The 19,749-nt window shown below is 38.4% G+C and overlaps 2 protein-coding genes and 1 non-coding gene across 3 annotated transcripts; 2 read left to right on the top strand and 1 right to left on the bottom strand.

Annotated features, from left to right (window-relative positions):
- The first annotated feature begins 1,980 nt into the window (after nucleotides 1-1,980).
- TRNAG-GCC (transfer RNA glycine (anticodon GCC)) lies at nucleotides 1,981-2,051 on the top strand. The gene has a single exon. It is a non-coding gene; the product is annotated as a tRNA-Gly (tRNA).
- A 1,703-nt stretch (nucleotides 2,052-3,754) lies between these two features.
- On the top strand, nucleotides 3,755-10,750 carry LOC143884373 (molybdenum cofactor sulfurase-like). Its single transcript, XM_077387899.1, has 4 exons — nucleotides 3,755-3,964; nucleotides 7,411-8,007; nucleotides 8,141-9,025; nucleotides 10,138-10,750. Exons 1-4 carry the CDS (start codon nucleotides 3,917-3,919, stop codon nucleotides 10,507-10,509), a joined length of 1,902 nt encoding a protein of 633 aa, XP_077244014.1. The 5' UTR covers nucleotides 3,755-3,916; the 3' UTR covers nucleotides 10,510-10,750.
- Nucleotides 10,751-11,558: 808 nt separating this feature from the next.
- On the bottom strand, nucleotides 11,559-19,096 carry WEE1 (WEE1-like kinase). Its single transcript, XM_077386363.1, has 10 exons — nucleotides 18,656-19,096; nucleotides 18,005-18,065; nucleotides 17,860-17,926; nucleotides 15,791-16,057; nucleotides 14,899-14,966; nucleotides 14,575-14,684; nucleotides 14,449-14,489; nucleotides 13,899-14,047; nucleotides 12,557-12,910; nucleotides 11,559-11,979 (listed from the first exon to the last, which is right to left on the bottom strand). Exons 1-10 carry the CDS (start codon nucleotides 18,898-18,900, stop codon nucleotides 11,881-11,883), a joined length of 1,461 nt encoding a protein of 486 aa, XP_077242478.1. The 5' UTR covers nucleotides 18,901-19,096; the 3' UTR covers nucleotides 11,559-11,880.
- Between the last annotated feature and the right edge of the window lie 653 nt (nucleotides 19,097-19,749).

Raw genomic sequence — 19,749 nt, 5'->3', positions numbered from 1 at the left:
GCATGTCCTGATTCAAACTACTATATACGAGAACACTCGTCTTATCTCTCCCTTCTCTGCTCATATGTCATTACTGTTGTCCCCCCTCCAAATTACTTTAAAAAAGGTGATTTTTTTCTCTAGTACTCTCTCTCTCTCTCTCTGCTCACATGTCATTACTGTTGTCCCCCACCAAATTACTTAAAAACGGTGATTTTCTCCTCTCTGCCTTCTATATCACTCCCTTATGTTTGTAAAGACAATCCGACAAGGAAACTAGTTAACTTGGCAACCAAATACTACTGACCATCACTCTACAAGGAGATTGCTTCACTGCTATTACACATGCTGAGTACTTCAATTCTAATCCATCACGACTATACAAAGCAACTACGTGCAACCAAACTTACCCTCATATGTCTGTTTGGCTGCAGGTATTTATGTCGGAGAGCAGTGATATAAGTAGTCGAGATGGAGGAGATGAGCCTTGGATTTACCAAGAACTTACCTTGTAGAATAATGGTAAGTAGTGCTTCGTTGTCAACTCCGAAGAGCAGTGGTAGGGAGCGTCATTACCAATAAAAAGAGAAGAGAGAAAAAGGCATCATTCCCAAGAAATCCAAGCAAAAAACTACATTGCCCTCTTAGGTGTCTTAAGGATGTGAGAACTTCACAAGTAATAAGCAATCATCCTTAGCTACATCGACTACTTGGTTTCAGAATAGCCATATCCCACTAGTTAAGCAGCAGGCCGGATGGGACAAGAATGTGATCAGAAAAGGAGGCTCCAAGATGAGCGCATCTTCCCTCTCCCCCTCAAATTTGGGCTTGCGTTACATTTCATTCACCTCATATCGGCTTAGTATTTAATGCCGATAGTATATATCATTTTGCGTTTATCGTATGCAGGTGCCAAATATTATCATGAGAGTTACTAAGCATTCTGTTGGGCTCCACTACACACTGCCAATCGTGAAGTATCTATGTTATTTTAGATTTTGGCATTTGAGCATATCATTCTCTCATAAAGTATGAGAGGGTGTAAATGGATATTCGGAAATTCGATTACCGTCCGTATCCGAATCCGTTTAAAGCGAATATTATCCGAATCCGTTTCAAGCGGATATTATCCGAATCCGTTTATGAGATATCCGGCTCTTAGCGGATGCGAATCTGGTAAATAGTATATCCGATCCGTTTAACATCCGAATCTGAGAAGTAAATCTTTTTTATTTATTATTAATAATATCATTAATATTTATTTTTAGTAATGACACACTATCTTTTGTTTCTATAAGAAAAGTGAATATTCTTTTTAGAAAAATAAAAATAAAAACAAAAATAGCCCAAACCCATTCTATCATATACAAAAAAAAGAAGGAAAAACCTGAAAACCACTACCAATACTATCATCCATCCCCATCCCCATCGCCTCCCTCTCTCTCTCTCTCTGCCTTTGTTTTAAAAGGAAGAAGATAATCTCATATATTTTAGGGTTTGAGAGTTAATTTTGTGAAGAGAATGTAGAGGTCTAGTTTTAGGGTTTGGAAAACTCATTCGAGTAAGTAGGAGAAAAAAGATAAAGTGCTGCAATAAAATCTTCGAATTTACCGGATAAACGAATACGGATAATATCCGAATTCGAACAATATCCGACAGATACGAATTCGGTAATAGATATTAAATATCCGTCGAATCCGAATCCGAATAGTGTATAGTGTATTCGAATTCGTATATAGCCATATCCGCTCCGAATTCGATCCGTTTACACCCCTAGAGGGATATGATATTGGCATTCCGTTTTTTTATGTTGGCACTTCCTTTTTTTATATTGAACTTCTCTTATTAGCAGTTTTTCAACCGTAACAGTCCATATAAAAATAAGATAGATATCTCAATATCTAAACGATGGAGTGCAGATATCAGTTCTTCGTATGACACATTTACAGCATATATTATAAAAGATACTAAATTAATGAACAACTTAGAAGACCATTCCAAGCACCAGTGGTCTAGTGGTAGAATAGTACCCTGCCACGGTACAGACCCGGGTTCGATTCCCGGCTGGTGCAGCTATTTGTTTAGTTTTTTGGGCAGGTGCTTTAGTCACATGCATCTGGACTTCTGAAAAAACTAAGGGCACCCTTGCAAGCTGCAAGAAGGTAGCCGCAAGAGCGCTCTGTTGGATCTACATCACCCAAAAGCATCTAAACTCTTTTAATCTGCATTTTCTGTGCTTGTTTTAAAATCACAGTTGGTTGAAATGGATCCGATGGGGAACGGACGCCCTTCAATTTAGCATTTCTCAGAAGAAAAAAAATATTATCATAATCCTTCACTTTTACTTGGTGTTGAGTAGGGGTGCAACTCGGGTCGGGTTTTGAAGAACCCTACGCTACGCGAGAAATATCTCGGGTTGGGTCGAGTTTTTTTCCGGAAAACCCACACTTCTCAAACCCGTACCTACCCATGATAATTCTCGGGTCAGGTCAGATTTTTTCACATTGACACATTGTATAAAAAAAAAACAAATCTTCACACAAAAAATCTCTAAATTTATGTAATCAAGTGTATAAATTTAAGAAGGAAACTATATTTCCACATCGCAAACATGATCACCTCAATGAAAGCAATTATACCAATATATTGAAAAATAATTTGCTATGTTAAAAATGTAATACTACACCTACATAAGTCGGGTCGGGTTTCAAGTTTTATTTTTTTAAACCCAACCCTACCCAAGATTGAGCCAGGTTTTAAAACTAAAACCCGACCTACCCAAGGCCCATGATTTCTAAACCCGACCCATGCTATTTTCGGTAGACCTGGCAAACGGGTAACCCGCGCGGGTACGATACCCGCGGATACGGGTAAAAATTACCCACGATTCTACGGGTAGGTTTTTCATGTACCCAGACCCAACCCGCGCGGGTTGGGTAAACCCACTGGTTACCTAGGACTAGTGGGATTTTAAAATGGAAAAAAACAACTGGGTGGTGTTCACATGCCCAAAAACTGGGTGGTGTTCACACTTCACGAGATAAAAAGCAGATGATTTTAGGGAATGAAAAGTTGAAAACAAAAGAAAAACTTAACCCTAGTTTTGACGGGTAACCCACAGGCACGAGGACCTGACCCAGACCCACCTGCTGGTCACGGGTACAGGCCGGGTGCAGGTTTTTTTTTCGACGGGTGGAAAATTGGTACCCGTACCCACAAATCTTACTACGGGCCAGGTGTACCCGCGGGTATGGGTCCCATTTTGCCGGCTCTAATTTTCGGGTCGGGTAAAAGCCTACCCAAGTTGTACCCCTAGTGTTGAGTAATAAATCACTCATTTTCGGACAAAAAATAGGAATGCTAAACTAAAGGGCGGCCTTGCACCAGCCACAAGGGTGGCCCATTGGACCCACATAATCAAATTGAACTTTAATATGCATCTTAATACAATAGGAGGAGCCCTTCAGTTTAGCATTCCTTCAAAAAAATGCATCTTAGTACAAATCATCATTTTAAATCTCCTAGGTGTGGACATTATCGCTGCAACCAATTAGCTATTTAGATCCTGTTCTAAGGCTCATTGCGAGTAATATGCACCACTTTTCAGCAGATTTTGTCTTATTCATTTAATTCATCTGACGTGGCAGCTCTCACATGCAGCAGCCAGCGGAGAAATGCCTTTCTGCGATACTCCTTAGCAAATCCCTACATTTGAATTACATTTACATGGGAAAAGGGCGGGGGGAGGGGCTAATATTCGTAGTTGTCCATTTCAACAAAGAAGTCAGAGGAAGGACGTCATGGTAGAATTAGCTTCCATGGAAAAAGCAGGTTCCTTCTCTGATGGCTTACCTAATAATCCTAACCTTCAACATCAAATATTCTTAAAATCAAACTCTTTCTTCTTCCTCCTCGCTTCGTGGTGGAAATCTTCGCCATGTTTTCCAAGCTCTCCCCTTTCCGCAGCAAAGCCAATCGTTATCAGGTGCGTAACTCACGTCCTATGTTTTTTTTTTTTTCAGCCCTAAACGCCCAAATATTGTCCCGATCTTATGATTCAATTGTCAAATCGGTTTGACTTCTGTCATTTTAGTTTGAATTGTGGACAAAGTTTTGCTTTTTACCACTAGTGGACGGTTATGATCGTCCGATCTACCAATCTTTTTCTTTTCTGAAATTTTGATTTCATTTTTTTTTTTTTTTGGCTGGTCTCTCTTCCGCTGGATAGCGTTACCGATTTTCATCATGGATTTGAGAGCTGTGTTTTTATTCATCTTCTCAAATACAGAATTTAGTTTGATTTCTCGAGCTTTATCGTTCTAATTTTTTTTTATCTTTTTCTTTTTGATGTGATTGCTCCGGTGTAATTGCTAACATCAAATTCAAATCACTTTGTTTGAGAGTGAGACAGAAAATGCTTTGCGCAGTGTGGGGACCACCACGTAAACTGTCTAATGAGCCCCACAATTATTGTAAACGATTCTTGAGGAGACAAATGATTTGGTGTGGAACACACCAACCAAGAAGGATTATAGTGGTTTAGTCAGCCTATCCTAAGCCGTAGAACCAGACATTGATTTTTTTTATTTTTTTTTGTTGAGAATGGCAGCCGAAAAAATGAAATTATGGAGGAAGGGAATCATGTAATGCCAAAGATTCCTTTGACACACCCTCACAAGCTAAACTATCTGCCACCTCATTGCCGGAACGACGGATATGATGTAAGTCTATGGCACACGACCGGACCCAATCAAACATCTCAATAGAAAAACCTATCGAATCTCCAAGGCGACTTGTGGGATCTTCTTTAGCCACCGAATTACATTCAAGGACTCCCCTTCGATCATCACATTCTCTCAATGTTGCCTTACTAACAACTTTATACCTAGGTGCACTGCCCACACCTCCACTTTCCAAGCATCCGCCTCCCCCAATGGGGCCAGCAATGCCCAAATAACCTCCCCACTATCATTTCTCAAGACTCTCCTAATGCCAGCAGGAGCGGGGTTCCCAAGACTAGATCCATCAAAGTTGAAAAGAAGAATCTCTTTTCCTTGTAAACCTAGGATCATGGTATTCAATATGTTTTTTTTGGTAGGTAAGCTGGGATTTGGCAGTGACCCCTACCGGTTTATTAGATAGTGAGAAAGATGTTACATTTATGGGTACAAGACACCATCCCTAACTCGGAACACATGTGAGAGGGAGATCCAAAAACTCTGGGTAGACAAAAACAAGACACTAAACTTAAGAGTTCAAACCGCTCAACACTCTTAAGTTACATAATCAGCCGACTTTATAAGATTATGTTGGGATCTTTGGGAGCGTCTTATGCAATTCTTCTTCGGAACCTTCTGCCATGGTTAACCTTCGGAGTTATTGTGATTCGTCAATAATTCGTCTTCCGAGGCTTCTCTCCTTAGTTTCCCACTCAAGACCTACTTGGGAGGGTGACTCCGCTCCCCCTATCATTTCCTTGTCATTTTCTAAAAATTCTATGTGCAATACATTGGATTCTTCTTCTCGGCTCGCTAGTTGGGTCTTTCGGCGAAGGACAACATGGAGCTCATCTTTACTTTTCTTCTCCGACTTTTTTTTAATCTCAATTGCAATTTTTGTCTCCTATTGTCTTCTTTCCGGTGCGACTGGTATGGTATTGCTATCATAGAGAGTCTTCTGGTTTACAAGCCTCCGTTCTTGAGAAAAAAAATTCCTCAATATCGCTAGTTTTTGTGGCACGTAGTGGTTGAGTGATTGAAATCTTGGCAGTTGTTGCAGGCTTTGGCTTCCAATCATACTCAACTTTTGGTACTGAACCCCCATAGGAGTGGTGAGTTTTATGGTATCAGGATAATTTTTTCGGGCATCAATCTCTACACGAAACCTTGCATAGCTAAGCCTTGACGCTTCTGCTGTAGGGATATACATATAGAGAGGTTTCCCGATTACGGGCTGATTTGCTGAGATTATGGTGTGTCTAGAATTGGAGTTGGAGACCTGGGAGCCAAATCCAAATGGCAATCACTGTTACACTCATACACTCAAGGAAGATCTCTGGGGTCCATCTTTGTAATATCAGTGGTCTGCCTACATAAATGTGGGTTGTTGTTTCTAGAGCATGAGCGCAATCTTCTGGGTTTGTGAATTTGAATAAGAAGAATCTGTTGTTCAAAGCATATAGCTGAAGCTTCCCTTTTTGGCTCCATCTCCATGCGAGATAGTCTCTGAGAGCTATGAAGTATAGTCGTCTACCTAGAAAGTACCCCACTATGCAATTTGACCATTTACTTGCAGCCTTCCCTGCGTCCTCTTCGCTGAAAATTACTTATGCATCTTTTTCTTCCTCGTCCAAAGGGATGTGATCTAGCTTTGTGATTTGGGCATGGCTGGATTTTGCCTCGAGCAGATGGTTCATTTCCTTTGGCTGGCCAGAGTTCACCTCGAATAAACGAGTCCATTTTTTTGGTGGATTGGAGGTGTGGCAATGGATGCAGGTGTGGTACTAGATGGATCATCTTTTAGAAATGGGTATTCAATATGTGGTGATGACAAATCCGTTTGAGGTATTTAGAACTAATATAATTTAACCATGCATTAAAATCTAGAATACAAAGAAGATTGAAAAGTTACATCCATCAGCCATGGTGATGATCAATCTGGGCTGGATCTTTTACTATCTCTCCAGTTGACTAGTTCACTTGGAGATCTCCTTTTAGTAAGTTAGATGGCAGCATAGACCGACCCATTATTTTTAGACAAAGACCCATTAGAGTTCCATCCACAATTGTAGTTGAATCTAGGGCTACACTAATCATTCATGTCTCAATAAGGATGAGATGCACTGATTACCCATATACCATCTAGTGATCACTTTTGTCAACGGGTAACTCAATAATTTCGGACTTAATCTCATTCATCGATCTAGACCGTTGATCTTAGACCAATGATTGCCCACATAAGATCTTACATTCATTTCTTACACCTTTTTGTAAATCAAGATCAATTGATTAGGATCGTCCATCCACTGGATCAACCTCACCAATCACCATGAATGGTGGAGCCTACCAACCTACATGTGATGGCCCCCACGATGTTAAAACTGATGTGTCTGCTAAAAGAAAAGTACTTTTATTACAAAACTCATTGTTTCAGCTGGAAAACAACCCCGATTGGATCACCCATTCTAGTTTTTATATCCACTGTTCTTGGGACTCTTGTTTACCGTTGTAGGGTCAGTTTGGGTGTGCATCTAAGTTGCATTTTGTTACAATTTGCATGTAAATTGCAATCTAAGAAGGCTTTTTGGGTTGCGGTCTACACACAACTAGTAGTCTAGTACCCAAAATGCAACTGAGTTATATACCATTATTAGGAGTATGCACACTTCCAATCTGGTGTTCAATTAAGAAAACTATATTCTTCTCTTTGCAGAAAGGAAAGCATACTCGTTATGGCCAGATTGATTCAGGCCTCCTTACTGATGAAGATGATTACATTTCAAAGACAAATCCATCCTACTCAGCATCAGAATCATCTCTGAGTGATAAATCTAGTTCTGGTGTCCCCCATAACCGGTTTGGCGTCCGAAAGTCAGACGTTTCACCTTTATCAACCCAAGCCTCAGAGGGAAATTCAAGCCTGAGATCTTTCGACCAATATTCGACTTATGATAATTCTAGTTCCGATGTCCCCCATACCCGGTTTGGCTTCCAAAAGTCAGATGTCTCAACTTTTGCAACCGAACTCTCAGAAGAAAATTCAAGCCTGAGATCTTTCGAGCAATATTCGACACATGATGATGCTAGAGATAGCCCAACAGCCTCTTCTATCCATACTGAGGAGATTGATATTGGTAACCCGGCACTTCTTTCTTATGAAGATGCAGAAGAACAATTCTTGCAAGAGCATGAAGGTTATTTTGAGCACCTGTCGGTGGACTATGTTCGGAAGGATCAATATCCTAAGCTTGAAATGCAAAACCTTGTCTATCTGGACTACGCAACTTCTCCATTGTACTCACGCTTTCAGGTACGTGGTTTAGTTCCTTCTGAGAAACAAATGCAATGAGCTTAGCTTTTACTTCATGAAATTAAAGAATTTTGCCAACCATCAGCTGTGTCCATTTTGTTTTTCATTGGACTTGTCTGCATTTTATTATCAGGTGGAACAGCACATGCGGGTCCTACTTGAAGATGAGGGCCCATACTTGGGTGCACTCTCTACCTTTGACAATCCATCTGCATACCTTAAAACATACATCAACAAAACTTGCAACTACCTTCTAAAACTTTTCAATACAACCCAGAATGACTACACCATAATTTTCACTCCTGGCCTAGCATGCTGCTACCGACTCTTTGGTGAGATGCACCAATTTCAGAAAGGTAGTCTTCTTCTTGTCACCGAAGACAACCATGAGTCTGTTCGGAATGTGGTGAATTCTGCAGTCCTTTCTGGAGTGAAAACAGGGCCAGTGCCCGTGAGAAACAAGGACTTGTGTATCCATGGAAATGAAATGCACAAACTGCTTAGAAGGCGTGGTTGGGGCAGTCTTGGATGCGGGCTCTTGATATATCCTGCTCAGTCGTGCCTATCGGGAGTCCGTCATTCCCTGAATTGGATTATTGATGCACAACAAAATGGATGGAAAGTCCTTTTAGATGTCTCCAGCGCCTTACCCACGCTTACTGTTGATCTGTCTTTATATCAACCTGAGTTTGTTGTGGGTTCCTTGTACCACATGTTTGGATATCCTTCAAATGTTGGGTTTTTGCTTGTTCGGAGGAATTCTCATTCCGTTTGCACTCCAAAAGGATCCAATCAGTTGAAGATAGCAGAGTTGCCAGAGCACGGAAGGGCTGTCCATATTGTAACAGAAGGCGATACCTTGAGTCTTCACACATTTGCAGCTTTCAGTTTTGGCTTTGAACATTTGGAGAACATTGGCATTGTTGCCATTCAGAAGAGGGTAGAGAGCTTGGCCGCTTGGTTGTTTCAGACTCTCAAGTCATTGAAGCACAAGTTTGATGTGAAGCCATTGTTGCAAGTAAGTTCTATTAACTATTATCTTTGATATGATGAGGCAAAACAAAAGAAAAGGTGCTATATTGATTCCTCTACATGCTTGGAAATTGAAGACCCATCTTAGCACCCGAATTCACAAAGCTTTAGTTGGTCTCATCCAAGTGAAATAAGTGTCTCCTCTACATACTACTGCATTTGAAAGTCCACGACCTTCATCTAAAATTTTCAATTCTCTTCAATACCCAATATGTCTAGATATATAAAACAGTTTATAATAAACCAGACTCATCTAGTGGAAACTTCATAGTGAGAGGTCAATGAAGAACTTCAAGTTGTTGTTTTCAATTAGAAGGGTTGCAGCTAGAAGGATTTCATTTGAGGGGAAACCAAAAAAAGAAAAAAGAAACTCTTCCATCTGTGAAAAGAATTTCAAACCATGTAACCTGGGGTGGGGATACACTATGTCAAAAAAAAAAAGAATTTCAAACCAATGCTTCTTCTCATTCTTTCAAAGCCCAAGTGTCACTGTAGCTTTGCCAGGAAAAAATAGTGTACTCCTATAAAAGCTACAAATAGTCCTTTTTAAAACGAAAAAAAAAAACTATGTTTTACAAAAATGAAAATCCCAAGGGAGAAATAATTTGGCCTTGCCAATTTTCACTAGGAAACTGGAAAAAAAGAAGAAGAGAAAAATAACAAACGAAAGAAAAAATATCAAATAAGGAAAGATGAAGGTGGTGATTTCAAAGATAAATTTAAGAAAAAAAAATATAAGAATAATATTTGCAAGTAGCCAAACTAAACTCAACAGAAAATGAAAAAAAAAAAAAAACAATAATAATAAAGAAAGAAATTGTGTAAGGTAGTATTAGAATTTAGAACATTGTTTTTAACCTGATGAATTTTGATACATTTCCATGTTTTAACCCTTCCATTAACTGACTCTGAAGGCCATCATCTCTGCTGATAATATTAGAACATTGTTCATATAATGCTTTTTATTTTTCATAATATCTATGGAGTCCATGATGAATTTTGAAACTCTTCCATGTCTTTTATCTTTTGCGTTAACTTACTCTGAAGGCCATCATCTCCACTGATATGCATATGTATAAATTTGTCATGGTATGTCAGATTCATGGATCATTAGACGCAAAGTACAGAGGCTCTGTCTTGGTATTCAATGTCTTAGATTCAACTGGAAACGTATTTCCAGCGGGACTTGTTCGTAACCTGGCAGAGAAAAACAACATCTTCTTAGGTTGTGGTACTCTCAGCAGCCCCGATTTGGCTCTCCTTTTACACCAGAAATCCGACAGACAAGCAGGCAGTACGAGTGTTTATGCATCCACCTGTCACTTATCAGTAGTCCGAGTGTCGCTGGGCCCAGTCACAACATTTGAAGATGCCTACAGGCTGGTGCAATTCTTGTCTGACTTTAGGGATGAAGATTACATGTCATCTGAAGCTGTTGGGTATGTGGAAGAGCGCAATGGTTACTGTTAAAGGGATAAAATGAGTTTATGGGTTACCATTAAAAAAAAACAAATGAGTTTGTGGGTACTGTGGAATCCAGATGTAGGGCTTGGTTAGTATTCTAGGAAACTATTTTTTGAGAACATTATTATTTTTGAGTCTTTCAGATTTGATTAAGGAAAAGGACTAGAATAATGGGAATTTGTGTATGTAGAACCCATTAATCATTGTAATACATTTTGTTAAATTCACTGTCTTTTAGATTGAAGGACATCAGACTTTAGCCAAGCTCCATTCAAACAATATAGGTGAAGCTCTCCGTTCCAAGAAGGAAGAGTCATGCATTACATTTTCAAGGAGGCATCCAAGGCTGGATCAATGCGAGATATACCATCATGCGAAATTGAATCTACTTACAAACTAAAAAATGAGTCCGCATTACATTTTTTCCCAGTTTCTAGTGATGTAGGATCGATTATAATTATGATTATATTCCTGTCTTTACTCTTCCAAGTCCACTGTCGATAAATTGCTATCATCCAAAAAAACCTGAGAATTTTCCACAAGTACAACCATCTGGATTGCATCTCAATCTTATTTGAAGAAAAAAAATAGAGGCAGAGAGAATATGGATCTATATCTAACAGATAACTAAATAACCAATAAATCATTTAAATAACAAATAAATCAATTTTATCAGTTGAGATATTGGCCAGTTAATTCTATTTTATTTCAGACTCATAATCCAATAGATCAGTCGATATCTTGGGCGATATGAGATGTCCTTGGCTTATATGTCAGATAAATATATGTTGAAAAACTGAGATGGGTTCAGCTCAGCCATTTAACTTTTATCAGCAAATCAATAAAGGCAATCTTTATGGGCCAATGTATTGGTTTTTTGGGTATATGTTTTCCAAAATAAATACACATCTTGTATCCGATAGGGGACAATACCGAGATATACCAAATTACCGATAACTCAGCCAAGATAGATACTATGATTGCAAGTGAACTTGACCTATTTGTATTAAATCTCTCACCATAAGTCAAGGTAAAAAGTCAGCTTCTATGTTTATCTACAACTCCTTAGGCCCTGTTTGCTTAGGATTTTGAGAATTGATTGTCATTTAGAGTCAAAGCATCAAAGATATAGATGATCATGGGTCAGAATTTCAAAATCACCCTCAACAGTTAGACATTGAGGGATTTTCACCATATTACTATTTCAGAAAGCTGGCTTTTGTAACATTTTCTCCTATTACAAGATTTGCACCACTAGTTATGGCAAAAAGTGCAAAAATTATACAAAACTGCTGTTACAAACCAGAGGAACTCTAAAATCTGCAAGAACTACGTGCGTATTCAATCTCTTTGTTGCAGCTTTCCATCAGAATGGTGTTACTTGGTTCTTGTAGTTCTGTGAGCCCTTTCAAAGATAGGATTTTCCAGAAGTTCCTTAGCAGATGGTCGTCTAACAGGGTCAGGATCCAGCATTACCTGACAAGATTATGGAAGCAGAAACAAAGATAAGAAAGATATTACGCATTCCTGAGCAATAAAAGAAAGAAAAATGTATAGCTTTGGTCTAGGATCCTCACCCTTTCTCAGCTCTGTTATGAATTCATTATTAATTGAGAAAATGTTAATAAATATCAACTATTTTCTTGACTGAAAAAAAAAACAGAAATCAATGAAGTTTCATAATTGGATATGGGTAAGATTCTGTTCACTTCAAAATGAAAATTAACATCTTCTAATATCTAAAAGTGCAGTTTGGAATTAAACAAAAGAAGGGACTAATTTGTTTCCTTTGAGAACTCAGAAGACACTTGGATCACTGATTTCATCAATTTATTGGCTATGAAAGGTTATGGTCTTGTCACTTGAAAGTTAAAAGCCAAAACTAGGTTTACACAGCATTACAAATTAAAATATGAAATTATTGAAAATTAAAAAGCATTATTTCCTTCTTGAGCTCCGGAACCACTTTGATCAGTTAAAAACAAGAAAACGGTAAGTTAATCAATTTGAAGGTTTATGTTCTAAGTAAGATATATGTGACTTTATTGTGTACCTTCAGCAAGTTCTGAAATTGTATGGAATTCCCAGGAAGCAATGAGATCTTGCCCTCTCTAAGGTTTAAAAACTGGGGCCCAGACTCTAGCAACGGAGACCCTTTCACAAGCTCATAGATAGCAGCTCCTAATGAGAAGATATCGACCTTGTCAAGATGCTCGTACTTGTCGTTCAGAATTTCCTGAGGCATGTAGCGCGAATCACCTTCTTCAATGGGTAAACTTCTATCGATAAGTGTTGCGCAACCAAAATCCCCAAGCTTATAAATGCCATCTTTGACATAGATATTATCAGGCTTTACATCTAAGTGAGCTATCCCACGTTCATGTATGAACCGCAATGCCTTAGCAATCTGTACAAATCTTGGTCATAGTGATCAAAATTGACATTTAGTGAGGGAGCAGGAAATTGTGTCAAAACAGATATGAAATAGAAGACCGCTAGCAAAATGGAAATCTCTTTTGTAAAAAAAAGATGGAATCCTCTGTGACACATGCGCAAGAAGGATGTGAGCTTGAATCCCACAAAATGCCAAAAAGCAGTGGAAATGACCAAATCGTGGGTTTATTTCTCTTCCGTCTTTATTTTCCAAACAGAGTTCTGTTTTCGAAGTGTTTTCCTAAGAAATAAAAACGGGAGATAAGAGTGAAATGGTCAGCAGAAGCATAACCAGAACCCAGTAACATGTTTAAGTTAGATGATTAACAGAGCAATAATAGAAATAAACAAAGCAATTTTAAACTCTAAAACATTGAAAATCAGACAAAAATGTTTGAGAGGATGAAGACTAGAACTAGCTTCTGAGATATAAAGCATTTACATTATTGTCAAGAATATCACTAGCAATTTACAATTACAAAACAAAGACTTTCCTGGGACATTGAAATTAAGGTTTGGAAGTGACTTTTGCAAAGTCACTCATCCAATATTCCTCGGAACAATGACACATGACCTTGATAGTTACTTTGTAGGAAGCAAGTAATAAATGTGGTTCACTTTCCTGTCAACAAAAAGATAAAATTGCCTTGCCATTCTAAATAAATAAATCAATCAAATTGCATCTATCTTCAACAAGACCATGGATCGCTGTGGGATTCGGACTTTCTTCCATCTGCTGAATAATTCTCAACTAAGAGCACTTCATAGTTTCTGCACGTGTTATATTAAATACTTCTTCATTAGAGTTCATAGATGTACTGAGAAAAAGCACACAAACCAATAAATGAAAACCTACACCATCTGACTTCATAATTATCACAAGTGGCCATCTAAAGATAACAAAGAAAGGAAAAAGAAAAAGAAAAGCTTTCTAGATGGAGCAAGGGGAATGGCCTAGTAACCTGATACATTGCATCAAGGACTTCTCCCTCCGAGAATAAATGAACATGTGAAGTGATGGATAGGCTGTGATCACAAAGCTCCGTCTGGATATATAGTTGCTCGTTTTCGAACCAAGAAGTGTAGTACCCAACAATGTTTTCATGTGATCCTAATCAGAAGAGTTCGTCAATCCAACCGATGCAGGACTGGTAATTTAGGCCATGTTTGGCAACCATGAACATTTTTTTTTCTATGGAATATTAGTTTATCAAGTGGTGAGAGAAGGGTAGGAACGGTGGGAGGAGAGACTTGAGAGGACATAGGAGAGGATGAGAAGTGGCTGAAAAATAAGGAAAAAAAAAATCGTATTTTGAGTTGAGTTTTTCCCCCCTTATTTTCAGTGTTTTCTTACCATCTCCTCACTCAATCCCTTGCAGGTCTCTCCCTCTCCCGTCCTCCCCCACTATAGCTAATATTCCATGGAAAAAAATCATGGTTGCCAAACAGGGCCTTAGTGTCAACAGTATGTAAAGAAGGCAAAGTTGAGAAGTAAATAGATTATCAAAATACCTAAAGCTCCCAGAGCTTGGACTTCCATTAATGCTCGCCTCCTGCAAAATGTAACGGGGAAATAAATTTAATACTGTACACAACACAAATTCACAACTATATGGAAGCAGAAAAATAGGAATCTACCTTTCTGTGTCCTGATGCAGCTGCCGTATGCTATGTTTCACAGCATACATACAACCATCAATTCTCTTCAAAACCTTGAAAACATGACTGAAGTTCCCAGAACCAATTTGCTGGAAATAGAAACAGGTGGAACAAGTTAGAGTAACTGGAATGGAACTTCGAAAAAATGATTTGCCAAACTAGAACAATCCCAATCTCAAAAAAAATAGTGCAACCACTACACTCTACAATGCTAGAAATAAACCAAGATACATGAATGCAAAGGTTAGAGAGTCTTGTGGATTCTTTTTTGAATGGCAAAAGTCTTATGGATTTAGATGCAACCTCAATCTCATGGAAATCGGTGCGGTATCGTGAGAGCCCGTCTCCACCAACAAGTGAGGGGAAAAAACCTGTGATTTCCAACATGACAGAAACATCACATGAGACATCCAAGAGAAGACAGTCCAGTATCACAACCTTTTAAATGTAATTTTCTGATCATATAATTACAAAATAACAGAAGTTCATTACATAAGTTATCAATATGCAATATGAAAGGCAGTAAGGGGCACCTCAGCAACGAAAAATTAACAACAGAAAAAAATCCCAGAACTTAAACAGGCTTCAGTTGAATCTCAGTTATAATATAATTCTATGAGGAAAGGTACGCCCAAAACAGTCTTTGTATTTGTACATTCCCGGACAAAAGACACATTTTAATCAGTTTACATTCGAATATGTATTCAGTTACTTCCAGAAAGCAATGAATGGTATGCCCATCAGTATCTTTGTATTTGTACACTTCAGGACAATAGGCACATTTTAATCAGTTTTTTTTAATGGTTACACATTTTAATCAATTATACATTCAAATATGTATTCAGTCACTTTCAGAAATCTAGAGATATATATTTGAATAATAATAACCATTTATCCATTTAGATCCATTTACAGCAGATTTGTACATTTAACTACACTTATTCCCATATGCATGTCTTCTGCAATAAATAAATAAAATAAAAAGAACAGTAAGAAGAAACCTGTGTGGAAGTGCTCAGTTTATTAAGAAAGATAAAATAAATCCACAGTAGTTGCCAAACTTGTGAGAATATTAGGAAAATTTTCTAGTTTTGAAAGGTTAGAGCCATTCATCTCAAGCAACAAAAAGTAAATAACTACCATAGAACTTTGGTCCTCACAACATTAGCAAGGAAGAGAAGAATCAAATGTTTACCTGTAGCTTTTGATCTTCGGTTGCCAAAGATATCAAGATCCATTGCTGCATTATCATTTAAATATGGGTTCTCGATGCAAGGGGGAGGCATAACCCGACAACGCAAAGCTACTGCAGACTGTGAAACATAATTCTGCTTCTTTTGTGACCCATTTACCCATGGTTTTGCTACCTGCAAGTCATCTGAGCCAAAAACGTCGATTGCAAATTCTGACTCGTGAGGATGGCAGGGCAAGTGCGAGTTGAGGCCATTCACCAATAATCCTTCTGAGAGAAAGTTGGACATTTCAAATGTCAACATCAGTAATACACAAATTCAAGACAAAAAGAAATTAAAAAAAAAGGGTGAGTCTTGATAAAACCTCAGAAGAATCTATTCCCATAATCCCGAATCCATACATAGATTAAAAAACGTAAAAATTAAAAAATTAACTATTCTTACTGGCTACTTTAGGGAGCAAAATAAACCAAAAGGAATCAACACTTAATACATCCTTCCAAGTGCAAGCTGACAAATGATGTCAATCAGCCAATCCCTTTTTGAAGTCATATTTATATTGCCTTCACTGAATTGATCTACGCAGTGTCATATTTTAATATCACACACTATTAGGTTTTATGGTTCAAACAAGTGGGAAATCAAAATCAGTAAAAAAAAAGAGGGGAAAACAAGTCTGAAATGGAACTAATTTTAATGGTTTAAGAAACCAATCACACAATATATGCAGGAAGCATTAATCAAGCAACTGAAATAAGAAACTGTAAACTAGAACAGATCTTAAACCTCGCCAATGTGATTGATGCCAACAATTTGCAAAATAAGAAACACTCCAAAGATTAAAAGGTGAGGAAACAGAGCCAAGCGACAAGGTTGAGATCTCAAACTCAACAAACAGAACTTATAGCAAAGAAGCATTGGAAGAAAATCTGACAGAGGGAAGTTTTTTCTTTTGGCAAAAATACGAGAGAATAATATCTCCTATACATGCAAAAAATGCCATCTATGGTCGGCCCTCTTTAGAATAATTTTCTTTTCGAAAGCTGATTATCATCTTTATTAAAACAAGAAAGGGAGAGGGTGATAATAATGAAAATATGATTGGGCCCACAAAAGTCTCACCACAAGGTTGCAACCAGACGCAGATCATGCCCACACAACTCGACTCAACTCAGCATAGAGGATGGTTATGTTAAAGAATTTACCGACAAATCCTTCTTTCTTTTACGGTTGTTTCCCAATAAAAAATAAGCTTCCGTTCATATGCCCGCTCCCCCTTTCAACATAAGGCTTAAATTGGGAGCAAACAGGCAACAAGGGAAGCTAGGTACTCTCCAGTTTTTTTTATTCAAAATAAAGGTCATAAATCATTTACTATTGAGCTTATAAGTCATCAACGATGCTGAAATTACAACTTCAATGCTTATAAATCTATCTGACATTAGGTGATTTTCAGCCACATAATTCACTAATAGAATAGAATATTATGTAAGTACCTATTGGTCATGGCCAAATTTGTTAGTGCTCCTAACCATTAGGATTGTTAAAATAATGCTCACCATTTACTTTGTAATAGTACTAAAATCTTAAGCATGAAATATAGGATATGTAATACACAAAACCCTGCACATGTTCCTCCAGACATTCGATCCATTCCTAAAGCATCCAGTTAGATTGATATGAACACTTTAAAGATTGCAGTTAGTCATGTCTCCAATCAAACTACTACATCCAATATTTCAGTATCCACCCTCCTGTTATATCAGCTTGATATTGATAGGATGGTGGGTACTGAAATTTCCAGTCTAATCTTTACTTGCCTTACATGATTGTGTGTTGGACTGTTGGGGATTCCACACATAAGAAAAAACATCCCACATCAGTAAATAGAAATGGATGTGGATGGGTTATAAGGGAATGGGCACCCTCCCCTTAATGGCTAGCTTTTAGGGGTGAGTTCTACCCGGGTCCCTGACATTGTGCAAATAAACGTAACTGATGTACAGATAGAACATGCAATCAGACATAAAAGAAAGGGGAAAAATAATTCCTTTCTAATAAGCAATCTTACCCTTTCTGTGTCTTTTACTTCTAACAGTGTTTAGCTTCTCTGGTGATTTTGGACAGGCAATGTTTTCCTGCAAGATGATTAAAGGAGAAAGTGAAAAGTTAATCATATAGATGCTCAATAACCTTGCAAGTGTGATCAAATGTACCTTATTGGAATCCAAATTACTAGAGATTTGCTGCCCATCTGGAGTAATATAATCTGGAGTACTGTGAAACAGAAAAATAAAACAATAAACAAAAAAAAAAACCTCAAATCTGAAAATCAATAGAAAATATGGGTCTGGTTCTCGAACTTTGCAGCTTTCTAAGTTATGACGAACGAATAATATCTTATCCATCCAATCAATGATTTGCTCATTGAAAAAAAAAAAGATATTTCCCCAAAATTCATAGCATCTACATGGATTTTACAATCTCCTGGATTTTACAAGCTAAAACCTAGATTTTTGAAGCTAAAATCTGGATTTTACCAGACTGAGTCGTAACACACCTTATTTATGTATTCAAAGTCCAGGTTTTAGGATTTAAAATATTTTACCAGACTGTGTGGTAACACACCTATGCATTTAAAATCCAGGTTTTAGCTTAAAAATCTAGGTTTCAGCTTGTAAAATCCAGGATTTTACAATCTCCGATTATAAAATCAATGTATCCAAACGGCCCGCCAATGTCAGTAGTCGCGCTCCCACACTACTGTTATGGAGGAGATTAGGGCGGACTACCAAATTTGGAGATCCGAGAATTACCTTTACATTTCCCCCTAAATAAACCCTAGATTAGAAAAAGGGAAGAAGTACCAGAAGAAATCCTGACTGAGAATGCAATCTTTTTCGTCCTCGACATTGCCATCGTCAAGAGGGAATGAGGAAATGGAGAGATCTTGGCCTTGTAGAAGCTTCTGAAAGCGACAAGGATTGGAGAAGTCTGGGAGAGGGAGCAGGGTGACTTGCCCTAGCTGCTCCGTAAGGTGGCCTGCAACAGAAGCTTTTATCGTCATTCCTCTTTTCCCCTTCCTCTTTAGGGTTTTTCTCTTCTTCATCATCTCTCTCTCTCTCTCTCTCAGAGCTGATGGAAAGAGGAGAGCTTTTGTCTTTGTTTGGACGGCGGGACCTTTTGAAAAGTGGGACCTTTCGCAATTTGCCGCCGTTGCGCTTCGTACTTTTATTTTAGAGAACTGATATATATTCCCCTCATTTTCTTCCTGGGACCACCTCGTCTAGCGTATCCTACAAGTAAGTGGTCGGAGAAGAAGAGAGGGAAGTATATTATTTTTTAGGCCGATGATTTTTTCGCCCGCCCCACTGTAGGATTTCGCGCCCCCTTAAGCATGATTTGACGTAAAAAGCGTTGAACTCTCCCACAATTCTCATGATAGGGGAGCTCATAATCCTACGAGGGGAGAAAAATCATCTCCCTTTTTTCTTTTTTCTTTTTCTTGACACGACGAGTGGTTTGCCTCCGAGGGTGGGAATATCCCTTGGGGAAGATCTCGGAAACCCCAGTGTAGTATTTCGTGGTTCCCACATTGCCGCCGTATGAAAAGGCAAGATTGTCCATGTTGCTTCCGTGTAGAGGAGGAGATTGTTGAAGTTCCACGCGAAAGCAAATAGTCCTACATCTGTACAGTAATGAAGATGGGAATGTGTTATAAGGGAATGGGCACCCTCCTTCTAACGCCTAGCTTTTAGGGGTGAGTTCTACCCTGTTTTATTCCCTACAAAACGCCGTGATGGAAATTAGAGGGTTTGTACGAGGGAAGGGATGTTTTTATTTTGAGCACCATCCTCGTGTTGAACCAAACCGATTCAAATTTTGGTTCGGTTTCAGTTTGGGAGAACCAGACCGATGATCAGTTTCAGTTTGGTTCGGTCTGGACAATGATAAATGTGCC

Source organism: Tasmannia lanceolata, unplaced genomic scaffold, assembly GCF_043159265.1.
Source record: "Tasmannia lanceolata isolate RefF3 unplaced genomic scaffold, GAP_Taslan_0.1 ptg000008l, whole genome shotgun sequence".
Lineage (NCBI taxonomy): Eukaryota > Viridiplantae > Streptophyta > Magnoliopsida > Canellales > Winteraceae > Tasmannia > Tasmannia lanceolata.
The sequence above is the reverse complement of the archived record's forward strand: the minus strand, read 5'-3'. Positions and strand labels throughout refer to the sequence as shown.